Source organism: Vigna umbellata, chromosome 7, assembly GCF_029865625.1.
Source record: "Vigna umbellata cultivar VRB3 chromosome 7, Vumbellata_1.0, whole genome shotgun sequence".
Classification (NCBI taxonomy): Eukaryota; Viridiplantae; Streptophyta; class Magnoliopsida; order Fabales; family Fabaceae; genus Vigna; species Vigna umbellata.
Window position 1 is genome coordinate 24,109,194 of NC_142171.1, and position 15,951 is coordinate 24,125,144.

At 29.1% G+C, this 15,951-nt stretch overlaps 2 protein-coding genes across 2 annotated transcripts; one reads left to right on the top strand and one right to left on the bottom strand.

Annotated features, from left to right (window-relative positions):
- Positions 1-213: 213 nt before the first annotated feature.
- Positions 214-3,971, bottom strand: LOC124845836 (putative mannitol dehydrogenase). Its single transcript, XM_047323020.2, has 5 exons — positions 3,840-3,971; positions 2,782-2,895; positions 1,226-1,739; positions 851-1,004; positions 214-608 (listed from the first exon to the last, which is right to left on the bottom strand). Exons 1-5 carry the CDS (start codon positions 3,935-3,937, stop codon positions 403-405), a joined length of 1,086 nt encoding a protein of 361 aa, XP_047178976.2. The 5' UTR covers positions 3,938-3,971; the 3' UTR covers positions 214-402.
- Positions 3,972-10,606: 6,635 nt separating this feature from the next.
- Positions 10,607-12,501, top strand: LOC124845825 (putative mannitol dehydrogenase). Its single transcript, XM_047323010.2, has 5 exons — positions 10,607-10,800; positions 10,894-11,007; positions 11,139-11,652; positions 11,767-11,920; positions 12,014-12,501. Exons 1-5 carry the CDS (start codon positions 10,697-10,699, stop codon positions 12,205-12,207), a joined length of 1,080 nt encoding a protein of 359 aa, XP_047178966.1. The 5' UTR covers positions 10,607-10,696; the 3' UTR covers positions 12,208-12,501.
- Positions 12,502-15,951: the final 3,450 nt, after the last annotated feature.

Genomic DNA, 15,951 nt, shown 5'->3' on the forward strand with positions numbered 1-15,951 from the left:
GGAAGGGATAAGAGATTTGAAAAAATGAAATTAAAAACCTAATCTATCCCCTATTTTGCCTTTTAGGTCAGCTTTTTTTAAAAATAAATGTTCAAACAAACCAATACCACCTCGACACGTAACATTGTAAAAAATTTGTCAAAATTTTGTTGTTAACCTTTCATGATCCATATCTAAAAGTGTTTTCTTGCAAATTAAAAAAAAAACTCCACGTTCACGCAAAAAAATTTCCCTTTAAAATGTAATGCAATGCAAACACATATAGATAAATTCTCAAACTAAAACTCAATACTACAAACACACATGACACTAAGAAAAAAAACATAAAAGATCCAACTCAGTCTTTGTCTCATACCCTACGTTTAGTCTCTGAAATCTAAAACACTCATGCATATTCTTTATTCAGGAACTTGGCTTCAACGTTTTTCCAATATCAATAACGAATCGATACTTCACATCTGCTTTAAGGAGGCGTTCCATCGCAGTGTTCACATAATCCATTTCAATAACTTCGATATCAGGTTTCACATCATGCTTCGCAGCAAAATCTATCATTTCTTGCGTCTCTTTCATCCCTCCAATTGCACTGCCACCAACCAGCTTCCTCCCTGCCAATTGTGTACAGTTATACCGACTTTCAAAATTCAATTTAACCATCAAATCACACTAGATCGAAGGTAGAATAATTTGTTTATTATTTACTTTAAACTTAAATATGAAGAGTTCTATATTCATTGTGGCCAGTGATATTTTTCTGCATTTTTCTCTCAATACTAAGAATAACAAACATGATCACGATTCAAAACCCGCATGTGAGTAATTGGTAGCATTAATTTTAATGCAAGCTTACCCGTAAGTAAGGAAAATGCTGGAACCTCAAGAGGTTTCTCTGGAGCACCAACCATGATTAATTTACCATGAGTCTTCAACAGGCCAATCAAAGGCACGAGAGAATGGTTTGCAGAAACTGTGTCAATGATTCCATCAAAGGTTCCCATTACAGCCTACACAGATATTTAGTGAGGAACATTAGAAGTTGGTGAATGCTTTCACTTACAACAAATAAGCAACTTTAAGGCACACACAACATGTAACTAGTGACAAAAACAATTTGCATGTAATTTCTTAAAAATGTCACCAAAACTTTCGTAACCCTAGCTAGCATTTCGAAGTAAAAAAAAAAAACTAATTTTCGTTACTAAATTTTGTGAGTAATAATAATTACCATCATCTCATCTTGTTCACGGCTAACAACAAATGCATCAGCTCCCATGTGTTCGATGGCTTCCTTCTTTTTGTTGGGAGAGGTACTAATTACTGTGACCTTAAGTCCAAGAGCTTTGGCAAACTTGACGGCCATGTGACCAAGTCCACCAAGACCAACCACACCAATATGAAGTCCAGGCTTATCAAGTTCATAATATTTGAGAGGGCTATACACTGTGATTCCAGCACAAAGAAGAGGAGCAGCAACATCAAGAGGTATGTTATCTGGAATACGAACCACAAAGTGTTCATCTGAAACCATTGAATCGGAGTAGCCTCCGTATGTTATGGTGCCATCAACATACTTGGCACTGTATGTGAGAATCATTTTGGGGCAGTAATTCTCATGATCTTCACTACAGTTCTGACAGGAGCTACAGGATCCAACCATGCACCCCACACCAACTCTGTCTCCAACTTTGAACTTTTGCACCTTGCTTCCCACCTCTGTCACCACACCAGCAATCTCGTGTCTACACAAATTCCAATCAAATTTCACATGATGAATTGACCTTCACTTACATTTGGAACAGCTTATAATACTTCAAAAAATAAATAAAATTTTGTACTGTTGTAAGACTCAATTTCAGGTGAAGAAGGAAAGGATTGCAAGGCGTTGGAAATTGTCTTACTATTTTCAATCAGAGTAAACTTTTAAATCAGTCCTTCACATACTAAAGACACAACAAACTTATTATACAAGAAGAAAGAAAAAAAAAATGAAAAACAGAAAGAATGTTCAAACATTTTTGAGAAAGATTTGTCTTACGTGTAACTTTTAAAATTGAAGATTTTGAGTGGAAGTCTGTATAAAATTAATTATATGCTCAATATAATTGATTATACTTTTAACTTTTTTATTAATATTTACATTTTTATTTATTATAATAAAATATATAATGAATATAATTTTTTTAAAAAGAAAGTAAGATTGTTTTTAAGTTACATTAATTATACTTATTATAAACTTTTCAATTTAAATTTATTCGTTTTATCTTAATTCAAACAACTTGTTTGGTTGAGTGAAAAAAGATAGATTAAAGTAAAAGGCTTATGAATATTATTAATATATGTAATTGATTTAGTTGAATTGTAGATGATTGATAAGTTATCCTTTTAATGTAATGTCTAAGTTATTGTTGGGTGTATTAAACCATAAATTTTTGGCTAAAAAAATTAAAATAATTTATTTCTTAAAAACATTAATCATTTAAAAAGGTTATTCATAGATTTCCAATAATAATTATCAAAAAAGTAAAAAAATGTCAGATAAATAGAGTTATTTAAAAAAAGGTTAAATATCAGTAATAAAATAATATTTTAAAAAACAATTCCTAAAAATTAAATATTTTCGTCTGGATTCAGACTTAATACACTCTTTAAAAAAAATCTTACAAATAATGACAAATCACTCTCCCCCAATACACATCATTTTCAAAAATTAACTATGAATCCCTACAAATATCTAGGAAAAATAAAAGTCAGCAAAAGGAAAAGAAAAGGACATATACGTACCCAGGAACAATAGGATAGATTGAACAGCTCCACTCATTCTTTAACATATGTAAGTCTGAGTGACATATTCCACAGTACATTACTTTAATTGCAACATCTTTCTCTCCTGTTGCCCTGCAAAAATTATACATCTCAACATTTCTTCAAAAAACTCAATTTTAAAATTAAATTATCGCTCAAGATGCTTATTTATTTTCGCACTCAAGAAATAAAAAATTATTAAATATTTTTTCTATTATCAAATTTAACTTATATTATATATTGGGTTAGACTTCCAAAAAGTCCAATCTTAAAAAAAATCATATCCCTAATACCATGTTATATTTGTTATATTCAAGAAGAGAGTAGAAAAATTCCTTGCACATTTTCAAGGTGCAATCTAATAAAATCATGATTCCAATTTCGTTTATACCGATTAGACTAAAAATTGGACACCGGGTTTATGGTATATTGTTCTTCTTTTGTCACGGTAGGACCGTGGAATAGAAATTTAGAAATATGTGGTTAGATAAATTATAAGTTTTACAACATTACTCTATTTTACGATTTTTTTGTTTTTTAAATTTGAAAACTTTATAACACTTCTTTATATGATTCTTTATATTTATATATAATATTAGTAAAGCTTAATTGATTTATGTCATTGTGTTTTTACTTTTCACATTGAAAAGAAATTCTAAATTAAAATTAATGGTGTCTCTTATTATTAGGATTTTTTTTCTTGTTGTTTCTAATAAATTGTTAGAAGTTTGGGAAATCCTTTACTTTAATACTTTTGATTTGTGTTCTTATTTCCTTCATCATTATATTTAAATCCTATCTCTGTAATTATTTTATTTTAATTTCTGAAAAAAAAACTACTATATATATGTAAACCATTTGCATTTTAGTCCTTATTGAATATTTTGGAAAAAAACAAATTGAAGATGAATAAAATGTAATGAGAATTAGAACAGTACAAAAACTAAAAGGAAAAAAAATAACAATAGTCAATTGATGAATTGTGGTTGAAAATAAAAGAAAAATGAATGAACAAAAGTAATTTGAGAAGATAATACCTTCTGGAGAAATTGAAAGGGGAGAGAATGCCAGAAGTGTCCCTTGCTGCCCATCCAAATGCTTTGATGGGATGCTCTGTCTCTGCTTCTGAAACCATTTCAATTGCAGAATAGAGAGAGTAATAAGAGAGTTAAAAGAGTGGCTGAGAGAAAAAATGAGGACAACAGCAATAGCAGAAGCCATATTTAACGAGTGATTCCAATTCTCAACATGTGGATATTCTTTCTAACTCATATTAGACTTTGTCAATCATCTCAGAAATAACTTTAATAATTAATATACAATTAATATTTCTATTTAATGTGTTTAATAATCAAGTATCTGTTTCGTTGTTTTTTTTATTTTTTAAACATATATTTAAATATAATGATACAGGAAATAAAACCACATATCAAAAGTATTAAAGTAAAGAATTTCCCAAACTTGTAACAATTTATTAGAAACAACAATCAAATGGAGCAGTTTTTAATTTTCTTTAGAACAGAAGGAAAGTTTAAAAAACGAAAGCTTAAAAAATTAGATATTGATGTTATTTCTGTTGAGCACGTTTTTTTTTATGACATAAAAAAACAGAAATGATAAACGATAAATGTGTTTACACATATATAAATCATTATTTATTTATATAATTTATGTCAGTTACTTTTTTAAGTTTTAATATTTTAATTTGGTTTCTTAGTAAAATAAAATATTAATTGTTATAACATATAGGTCTTTAATCATAATTAATTAATTAAATCCTTTTATAAAATTAATTAATAAAATATAATTATTCTAACGCATTCAATAATTTATTTTATATATATATATATATATATATATATATATATGGGTTTATTTATATACGTCAGTTTTTTTATTGGTATATTTTAGCAGAGTGTATCATTTACTTGGTACATTTTAGCAAAGTGTATCAGGTTTTAGTAGACAAAAATATTTCATATAATATAGATTCTTAGTTTTAAGGTCAAGGTTATTTGAATAATTTTCATTCTCAAAATTTAAAAAGAAAAACAAGAAACCTCAAATCCTTACTCACCGATCTCATCCCTCATTCTTCTCAACTCTTCTCTTTCATCTCTCACACTCTAACATTCCCTCTATCATCCCTATAGTAGTTCCAACTGAAAAAAATCAGAAACATTCACCTAACCCTAATCCATCTTGCTCACTTATCAAATTTGTTTCTCTCTCATCTTCATCCTCTCTCTCTAACTCACACAAAGTAACTCGCGACAGTGCAATTGGTTACTCTTGCTCTGTTTGGTCATTTGTTTTTCACTTTAATAAAAAAATTATTGATGATATTGATATTGATTTTTGATTGGAGGGTTGTGTTATATCTTTTCCCTTCTGATTGTTATTAAATTTCGTTTTTAAATTTTAGAATTAGTAGTTTATCTTTATGGAGATTTGATACTTGAACTATTAAGTTGTCTGGAAATATTGTTCAGAAGAGAAAAACCCTTATGTGGAAAGAGGATTTTGGAAGGGATAAATGATTGTCTAGAAAATGGATTTCTAAAGTGAGCGCTTAAAAATAATTCTAAAAACATATTTTTCGTTGGAATATACTTTTCACCTTTCTTTATATAACCAACCTTAAAACACAGCAAAAAAATGAAGTTCCTGCACATAGTACTAAATGATTTAACATGAAGAAATTATTTAAGAGAGTTATGAACAGAGAAAATGATTGTTATTAGCTTTGTCCCCTTATTCAAAAAAGAGACCACTGCTCGTTCCCTTTCGAATGTTTCATATTGATAAGCATGTTTTCATTTCATTTTTGTAAAGAGAATAAAAATATTCTAAGAAATTAACACATCTTCTATATTTGAACAGATTAGAGAATTATGAGTAGTTTCCAAGAAGAACTACATTAATATACCAATTAACTAAAAATCAATCAGAAATTAGTAAACTAGTCATAATGAACATGTTAGCTCTCAATTGGACCAGAAAATTACTTTTCAAAGTAAATGACATCATGTAAGTTTATTTTAAACAATTCACATCTCTAACTTGTTTATTCAATATTAACATGATGTTGTCATTCTCCTTTATCATTTGCCACAGAAGTGAAATTAAGAAAAACAAACTAATTTCAAATTGGAATTTAAACTTAATAAATTTGTTACCATCACGCTCATCGTTTATTCATTTATATGATTTTATCAAAATTATAAACATGATGTTATCATTATGATTTATCATTTGCCGCACAAGTGAAATTAAGAAAAACAAAAGGTACTGACTTTCAAATTGAAATTTAAACTTAATAATTTGTTACCATCACGTTCATAGTTTAACTTCTACTCTTTTCATTTCTATGATTTTATCAAAATTGGTATTTAAAAACTAAATTCTTTGCAACTATTATGGGTTGATGCTATCGTCTTTTCGTGGGAGATTTCTTTTTTTTCGTTTTGAAATTATTGTAAACTTTAGTTTTTAACAAATTTAATAACAATCAGAAGGGAAAAATATAACACAGCCCTCCAATCAAAAATCTTATTTTGTTATTAAAGTGGAAAACAAATGAATTAACAGAGTAACAGTAATAAATTGCGGTGTCGCGAGTTTATGTGTGTAGTAGATATGAGATGAGAGAGAAACAAATTGGATAAGTGGGAAAAGTGAATTAAGATTAGGTGACTCTTTCTAATTTTTTTAGTTGGAGCTACTATAGGGATGACAGAGAGAATGTTGAAGTGGGAGAGATGAAAGAGAAATGGTGGAGAGGTATGAGGGATGAGAGAAAGATGATAAGGGTTTGGGAGTTTATTTTTTTTTTTAGTTTTGAAAATGAAAATTATTCAAATATCCTTTACCTTAAAACCTAGAATCTATATGAGAGTATTTTTGTCTACTAAAACCCGATACACTTTACTAAAATGTACCAACTAAAAAAATATATATAGGGGTTTGCTAACGCGCGTACTTTCAGTTGGTACATTTTAGCAATGTGTACCGGGTTTTAGTAGACAAAAATATCCTTATATATCATGGATTCTAAGTTTTAAGATTAAGGGTATTTTGATAATTTTCATTCTCAAAACTAAAAAAAGAAAGAAACCCCCCAAACCCTTACTCACCTCTCTCATTCCTCTCAACCCTTTCTCTTTCCTCTTTCTCACTCCAATCTTTTCTCTCTCATCCCTACTGTAGTTCCAATTGAAAAAATCAGAAACACTTGCCGTTAAACAATCTTACAAAAAAATGATTTTATAATGAGTTATCATCTTATAATTTTTGTCTTATATAATTTTATCCAATTTTCACAAGCAACTCACTGTTAAACAATTTCCTACAAAAAGTGATTTTATAATGAGTTTTTATTTTATAATTTTTGTCTTATCTAATTTTCACAAGCATAATGACATCAAAGGAATTGGTAATTGGCCTGAAAAAAAATCAGAAACACTCAGTTGTTAAACAATTTCTTACAAATAATGACTTTATAATGAGTTTTCATTTTATAATTTTTGTCGTGTATAATTTTATCTAATTTTCACAAGCATAATAACATCCGAAAGAATTGGTAATTGGTCTGAAGGGTTTTTTAGAGATGATGATTCAACAAATACAGATGATGAAATTAGAGAGGTTAGTGAAGATGGTGAAATTGAAGAGATCTTGAATGAACCTTGAAGGTGAATATGTCAATGACTCAACTTTTTACAAAGGCAAATTTTTTAAAGGCAAGTGTTTCTGATTTTTTCAATTGGGGCTACAGTAGGGATGACAGAGAAAAGGTTGGAGTGAGAGAGATGAAAGAGAAAGGATTGAGATGAATGAGAGAGGTGAGTAAGGGTTTGGGATTTTTTTTTTTTTTTTAAGTTTTGAGAATGAAAATTATTAAAATACCCTTAACCTTAAAACTTGGAATCCATACTATATAAAGTATTTTTGTCTACTACACATTGCTAAAATGTACCAAGTGAAAAACAGGCGTACGCGCGTTAGAAACCCATATATATATATATATATATATATATATATATATATATACATGATCAAGATTTTGAGTTACGTTTCGATCAAGCTTTTCTTTTCTCTTACGTTTTACTCTTTTAAAATTAAATATTATTTTAAAATGTAATTAACTTTCAATTTCTTTGTAAATTTTGGTATATTTAGTTATTTTTTAATAAAAAATTTAATATATTGAGTATTCAAAATCTTTGTACTTTTTTAATTCAATTTTTGTTGTCTAATTTCTAAGTTAACTAGATGATGAGTTTTTTGAACTGTCATTTCACTTTTTTTTAACATGTTAAAAATTATGAGATGTTATAATAATATAAAAACATAATACACTTAATAAAAATATGATAAGTTATTTTTATTATTTTAATTAAAATTATGTTAGACCAAACTATCATATTTTGATTATTCTACGTCTTTACCAACCGTGATCAAAAGACTGTTATCAATCTTAATCAAAAGCGTATTGTCGTCTCTTACCATTAGAAGATGAAGTAAGATAACAATTACATTATTTAATAATGAAAAAAATTAAACTGTAAGAATTTAATTGAGAAAATAAAATTTTAAAAATAATTAAAATATTTATTAAAATTTTAGTTAAAAATATTTAAATTATAAGAAACTCAAAACTTAATTAATTTATTATTATTATATATAGAAATAACTATATTGAATAATAAGTTAAGAATCATTTTAAATGATACGTTATGATATATAATATTTATATTGATACTTAAAAAGAACTTTTAAAATCGATAAAATGAATATTATTAATTGTATACTATTTAGAAAAATATTAAATGCATATGATATTAGTAAATATATAACAATTAAAATTATTAATGGTACCTTAAATGCATTAACTGAATAAAAGGTTTAGTGATTATTCCCAAAAAACGTAAATATTTACTGTTATGATATGAAATCATTTATGTAATATTTTAAAAATGAAATTATAAAACTCCTAGAATGTTAGGTAGATATGTTATTGTATTCAAATGTCTGCGTCTACTTTTTAGTTAGATATGTTGTTTATTTAAAAGAATTTATCCAATAAGTATTAATTAAGTTTCATTTTTTTTAGAAATTGATTTTTATTTAATTTTCAATCTAAGTTATTATTCAATTTATTTTTTTATAAGTTTTTTAATTTAAAGTTTTTTTTTAATTTGAATTGTATAAGAGATTTTAAAAAATTAAAATAATATAATAATATATAAAAATAAATTAAAGATAATAAAAGCATGTATTAAAATATAAGTATAATAATGGAAAAAGGGAGTAGAAATTATAGGTTAAAACTAAAATAAAACACTTTCATATTCTTCTGAAAGGCCCCTGTAAAGGTCAAATTAACTTATAAATTAGTCAAATAAATACTTCCTGACTACTTTTGTTTTTTAAACAATAAGTCTAAGTATTCTTTTAAAACAATATACACAAGTGTTATTATACAATATCAGTAAAAAGAGTTTTTGAACTATCTAAAATAAATATTGTTTATTTATCTTAAAATTAATATTAAGGAATGAACATAGTTATCAAAATTTTAAACAGATGATATTTTATAGTGTAGAAATTTCTTGAATAGAATGAATATATTCAGATTTTGTATATTAAATTATATATATGATTGAGTTTATTAGGACTTTAGTAAGGATTTAATTTTTATTAGGTATGAAATTATCTTATATATTTTTGAGTAAAATTAATATATCGTTTGAATATAAAAAATAAATGGAGTAAGAAATGAAAAAAAAAAGTTTTAATAGTGTACTTTTTTGTAACAATTTTTTTTTTGGAGAGAAAATATTTGTAGAATATAGAATAAATTTGATATTTTAATTATTATGGGCAGACTTTTTTCATATACAATAAATTATTTATATTGTATTTTGAATTGAAAAATTAATTATTGCGGAATTTAAGAAAAAATAATTAATCATATTTTGTATTTGATTTTTTATTTGTTTTAAAAAATAAAATTATATTTAAAAAAAATATTTGCTGTTTATTGTATTTAAATTTTGTTGTTGATGCTAATGTGAAATTATTGGTATATATAATGTGAAATTATTTTTTTAAACTTCCTTTCTCAGCAGGAAATAAAAAGTAAATACCCGAGTTACCCTTTAATTTAAATTTAAAAAATGATTCTAGAAGATCTAGTTTTTATAAGACAATAAGATTTTAATTACAATTATAAGAAGGACGATGTCTAAATCATTACACATTAGAGTTGGAAAATTACTATGACTAAAGAAGCCCGGCATGTCCCACCAAGATATTATTATAGGTATTATGATGAAAGAGAAAGTTGAATGCAGCAAAATAAATTAAGAATGGCAATGATGTTTACGGAAGAATTGTGAAGTGTGATCTCACCACTCCTATTTTTCCCATTACTGTAGCAGCAGCCGGTTGATGAGTAACCAAGTGCCTGACTGAGCGAGAAAGTTGAATTTTCTCAATGAGCGACGGCGGCCTCGTCTACCCTTCCAGGAGACCGTTTCGTCCAATAACAAAACACCAGCTTCACTAAAACATTTCTGTCACTTTCCACCTTTGAATTAGCATTTCCTAAGATATTAATTCTAGTCTCCATTTTCAAAACTTGTTGCTCAGGGAATTGACAAAAATAAATAAATTTCACGTCCGTCCTCCGCTAAAGTCTTACTCGGTGACTTCACTGCGTGGGTCAGTTATGGTTTCACGTTTCGGCCTAATAAATTTATATATATTCATGCGTTAAAAACCTTATTATATATATCCTCAGCTCCTCAGTTAGTTCTTCACAAAAAGTTGCCATTCTTTTCCAGTTTCATTAATTCTATCAGTCCCTTTTCTCTTGCAAAATTTGAACATGTCGAACGTGTTAGCAGGCAGTGAAAAGGGAGAAGTTTCTGCATATGGGTGGGCAGCTAGAGACGATTCGGGAATTCTCTCCCCATTCCACTTTACAAGAAGGTATAATATGTCTTAATTGAAATTGCATGCTCTTCAAAGAAAACCCCATTTGCAAAAGGACTGATTTTTTGTTTTCTTGAACAAAATTAACAGGGCAAACGGTGATAATGATATCACACTCGAAATACTCTACTGTGGGATTTGCCACACGGACCTCCACTTCGCGAGGAACGACTTTGGGATGTCGATCTATCCAATGGTTCCTGGGTATACTATTTTCTCCAGAAAGATCTCCTTTTAATCGTTAAAAACTGCGACTTTTTGCTTAGTTACTCATAAAACTTTTGTCTTACTATGTGGAATAAAGTATATACTGAAACGAGCATACGTTGTTTTAGGCATGAGATTGTGGGTAAAGTGACAAAGGTGGGTAGCAAAGTCACAAAATTCAGTGTTGGAGACATAGCTGGTGTGGGTGGCTCTGTGGGTTCGTGCGGCTCGTGTTCGGAGTGCAGCGAGGGATTCTATGTGTATTGTCCAAAGATGATTTTAACCTACAGTGCACGCTGCCATGATGGAACAGTAACCCAAGGTGGATACTCTGATAATCTGGTGGTTGATCAGAACTTTGCGGTGCTAATCCCGAAGTCCATGCCACTGGCTAGTACAGCCCCCTTGTTGTGTGCTGGAATCACAGTCTACAGCCCGTTGAAGTATCACGGGCTTACTCAGCCCGGGTTGCACTTGGGTGTGGTGGGCCTGGGAGGCCTAGGTCACGTGGCTGTGAAGTTTGCCAAGGCTTTTGGCATGCGTGTCACTGTGATAAGTACATCTCCCAGCAAGAAAAAGGAAGCATTGGAGAGGTTTGGTGCAGATGCATTCTTGGTTAGTCGAGACCAACAACAGTTGCAGGTAACACTCACACACCAATTTGCTTGGTTTAATCTACTGATATAATGTATATGCATGCATGCATGACATGATCAAAATCTGAATACTGAATTTCTGTGGTGGGGGTGATTTTAGGATGCCGTGGGAACCATGGACGCCATTATTGACACTGTTTCAGCTAATCACTCCATCCAACCACTGATTGGTTTATTGAAAACAAGAGGAAAGTTGATTTTGTTGGGTGGACCAGCCAAACCTCTTGAGGTTTTAGCTATGCCTTTGCTTTTGGGTGAGTCTTGTTATAACACTTCCACAATTGTTTTATATGTATCATGTAGAGGAAAATGAGTAACAGTATGAAAATGTGTTGAATTATATATAGGGAGAAAGATGATTGCTGGAAGTGCAGGAGGTGGGAGAGAAGAGATTCAAGAGATGATTAATTTTGCAGCAAAACACAATATTACAGCAGATGTGGAAGTCATTTCAATGGAGTACGTGAACACTGCTATGGAGAGACTAGAAAAGAATGATGTTAAATATCGCTTTGTCATTGATGTGGCAAACACCATATAAGCTGCATGTTCAAAGAACCACAGAAGAAGCAAGCCATAGCAATATACTTAATACTGTTATAATCTCACGCGTTACTAAAATTGTAGGGAATTATTGAATGATATTTTCCAAACACAGTTCAAAGTTTGATCTTGTTAATCAAACTTATTTAATGATCTAGTTTAGATGATACGATTTGATATATTCAAATATAAAATTACTTTATAATTGTACTCTTTTAGTTGAAAAATAAAATAATGTACCTGCTCACAACTCATTGTCATACATTTTTATCATTAAAATTTTTCTCTTTTATATTAATTGTCAAGTGTTAAGGTATAATTTTTGTAATATAAACACTCTTTAGGAATCGGTTGAAAACAGGAAAAATTCATACAACCTCCTCCTGCAACTACTTTTTAATGAGAAAATCATTATTTTGATACCTGACAAATTTTTACACATTTAATATTTGTTATTTTATCCTTTAATGTTTCTTTTTCTGTAATAATATAAAAGTCTTTTCAATGACCAAAACATTCTTAAAAAGTAAGTTGTCTAGTGCAAGTAGTTTCAAAAAACCATTTTCCTTTTACTAATTATATATATACATATATTCTTTGTGAACAAGTACTTTTTAAGATATTACAGAAATTTAAATAAATTATTTTCCTTTTTAATCCAAAACCAGCAAAGAAATCCTCATACTCAATTTATTACTATTAAATATAATAACTATCTGTATATTAATTACTACTAAAATAACATTATACGGATTAAAATAATTTTACTGTATTTAGAATTGAAAGCCTCCAATACTTTACTCTTTTTTATATTTTTATGTAAATTTTAATAATAAAATGAATAATATTTTATTAACTAGCTAGTTCTTCTTTAAGGCCTTGTTCACTTGAGTAGATTTGAGGGAGAGTAATTGAGGAGATTTGAAAGAATTTGAAAATAATTTTTTTTGTTGATTATTTGAATGAATTTGGAGGTAAATGAAATTGGATTTGGAAGTAAATTCATATACTCTTGTACGTGTCCTCGATCGTGTCACACGTCTATATATATATATATACATATATATATATATATAATATCTGTATCATATATGAAATATTTATTTTTAACTGAAAACATCTGGTGACTGAGATTGCTTGCACTTTCTTCTATAGATATATTAAAGAATTTTGTCGTCCATCAACCTAATAAAAGGTATAAGCTCTAAGAGATTTGATAAAGCTATGAGAAATAAAAGTGGAGGCTTGTTGGATGAATAAGATTTGTATTTGTATTGTGAAAATTGTTGAAAATTATTTTTAAACGTTTTAAAATTTGATGGTCCCCAATTTCAAGATGATCCAAAAGTTTAGGGTGAAAAGTTGCACTTGAATTGTTTTCTTAGCAGTAGAAGAAAAAGAAGTATACCGACACCATTGATGATAATAAATTTCTTGTTGTAATATGAGAGACATTGTCAATGCACATGGGATACTTTTGAAAAAATGGAAGGCTCTGAAAGCTAATATAACATGTTTTCCCTTTATCTTGACGAAAATGTCAAAGGTGGGAGAATTCAAATGCTTGATATTATTATTAGTACTATGTTTCCATTATCTCTCAAATCTATATTTTACAACTCTTTGGTGGAGATATCCATTTGCAATATTGACATAATCAATAGCAATAAAGTCAACTCTACTGGTTTCCTTCATGATGATTAATTGATTGTAAATCCATAATTGCTTTTCAACGTTGGACAAATAACGACGATTTTGTTAAAAAAAATTATTCATACTATGATAATAGTCTTATTTTCATTCAACCTTAACACAAAAAAAAAAGTGTAAATTCAACCTTGAACCAAATACAAATAATAAAAATTAAAAACAAATATCAACTAACTTAAAATAAAATTTATTTAATTTATCTCTATTTTATATCAACAAAAAAAATAATAATGTACTTAAATAAATGGAAAATCAAAACTACTTATCCTTGTTTTATCTCTATCAAAATCAAACTAAATATTACTAAACTCAAAACTAATAAAATAAGATTTAAACAAAATTATTAATAAATCCCGTAAAATTTAAGTTTATCCCAACAAAACTACTCCGTAAACTTAAATTTATCATCCTTTATTTGGCTTTCCATGTGTATCATCTTTCTCTTTTCTGTTTTCATCTAGTTTAAGAACACTAGATGCTTCCTCGTTCTTGTCAACTATTGCCTTCTTCAGCTCCTCAAGTTTAACCTTCTATTTATTCATCATCTCATTAGTTTCATCTAGAAGTCTCTCTACTTGTTGGATCTCTTCATCTTTTTGTCTTAGTTTCTTCTTCAGGTTTTCCATCTCCATGTTTTCTGCTTCATCATTGTTGGAACCAAGCTCTCCAACTCCACACTCTCTACATTTGAGCTCTTTGCTATCAAAAAAATTCCACACTCTTCTTCCACATCTTTAGTAAGGAGTTTTGTCTACCTCTTTGTCTCAGTTTGACAATACTTTGCAATGTGGTTAGCCTAACACTTCCTCAATCTACAGTCGTTTGCATAATGGTCATGCTTGCCACAGTTAAAACACTTCAATCTTGACCGATCTCCTCGACCTTTCCCTTATCCTCGGTCACGCCAACTCTGCTGACTGGTTTGTTCTTCACTATCAACCTAAAATTACCTCGGCTACGTCCACCTCGTCCTCGACCTTCAAGACCTCGGCTCTGAGTATTTCAAGTTTCATTTGAGTCCAAATGTGCTTGTAGTGCTTGATCATTGGGTTCCCTCTTTTTCTTCTTCTTCCTCAGTTCGTGGGCCTTTAATACCCAACTAACTCCTTCACAGTGAGAGTTGACAGATCCTTTATCTCTTCAAAATCATCCGTCAAATTTTTCAAGATCTTTTTCGCAGTCGATTAGGAGGAACATCTTCACCGTTCATTTCAATTTGGTTAGCCATCTTCTACACTCAAGCTATAAACTCAACAACTTCCTCATTTTCATCCATCTCCATATGTTCAAACTCTCTTTTGAGAGCTTGTACTTGAACTTGCCTCACACAAATATCTCCTTTGTAAGCCACCTCCAGAACTTCCCAGACTTCTTTTGTTGACTTTGCATTAGGTATTTTCTCGAACTCTGATTCATCCACTACATTGTACAGAAAGTATAAAGTTGATTTGTCTTTCACCCGAGTCCTTTTCAATGCAGCAATCTGGGTCATTGTCGGATGCTTATCCTTTGTGCGTTCATTGTACCTGTCCTCCACTATGTCCCATACATCTTAGGATGCAAGAAGAACTTTAATCTACAAATACCAATTGTCGTAATTGATCTTTTCTGATAATTGTGACACTCTTTCTCTGTTGACTACCTTTGTCAACTTTCTCACAGAAAACCCAAGCACTCAATTTTTCTCTCACAGTGTTTGATTCTTCTCTCTCTCCTTTTTTTCTCTCAGTGCTCAGAACATAAAGCTCTTATACCACTTTGTTAAAATGAGTGACCCACACTATGATAATACTCTTCAATTCACTACGGTTATTTTCATTGAACCTTAACACCCTTTAAGTAGGAGAAAATTGGACCTTGAACCAAGTACAAATAATAAAAACTAAAAATAAAATATTAATTGACTCAAAATAAAATCTACTTAATATATCTCTATCTTATATCAACAAAATAAAATAATATTGCACCTAAATAAATGGAAAATCAAAAACTATCTATCCTTATTCTATCTCTATCAAAATCAAACTAAATA

Coding starts and splice junctions, on each gene's coding strand:
- LOC124845825 (XM_047323010.2), top strand. CDS start 10,697: ATGTCGAACGTGTTAGCAGGCAGTGAAAAGGGAGAAGTTTCTGCATAT. Junction 10,801..10,893: donor CCATTCCACTTTACAAGAAG/GTATAATATGTC, acceptor CAAAATTAACAG/GGCAAACGGTGATAATGATA. Junction 11,921..12,013: donor AGCTATGCCTTTGCTTTTGG/GTGAGTCTTGTT, acceptor AATTATATATAG/GGAGAAAGATGATTGCTGGA.
- LOC124845836 (XM_047323020.2), bottom strand. CDS start 3,937: ATGGTTTCAGAAGCAGAGACAGAGCATCCCATCAAAGCATTTGGATGG. Junction 2,896..3,839: donor CCTTTCAATTTCTCCAGAAG/GTATTATCTTCT, acceptor TAATTTTTGCAG/GGCAACAGGAGAGAAAGATG. Junction 1,005..1,225: donor GTGAACAAGATGAGATGATG/GTAATTATTATT, acceptor ATATCTGTGTAG/GCTGTAATGGGAACCTTTGA.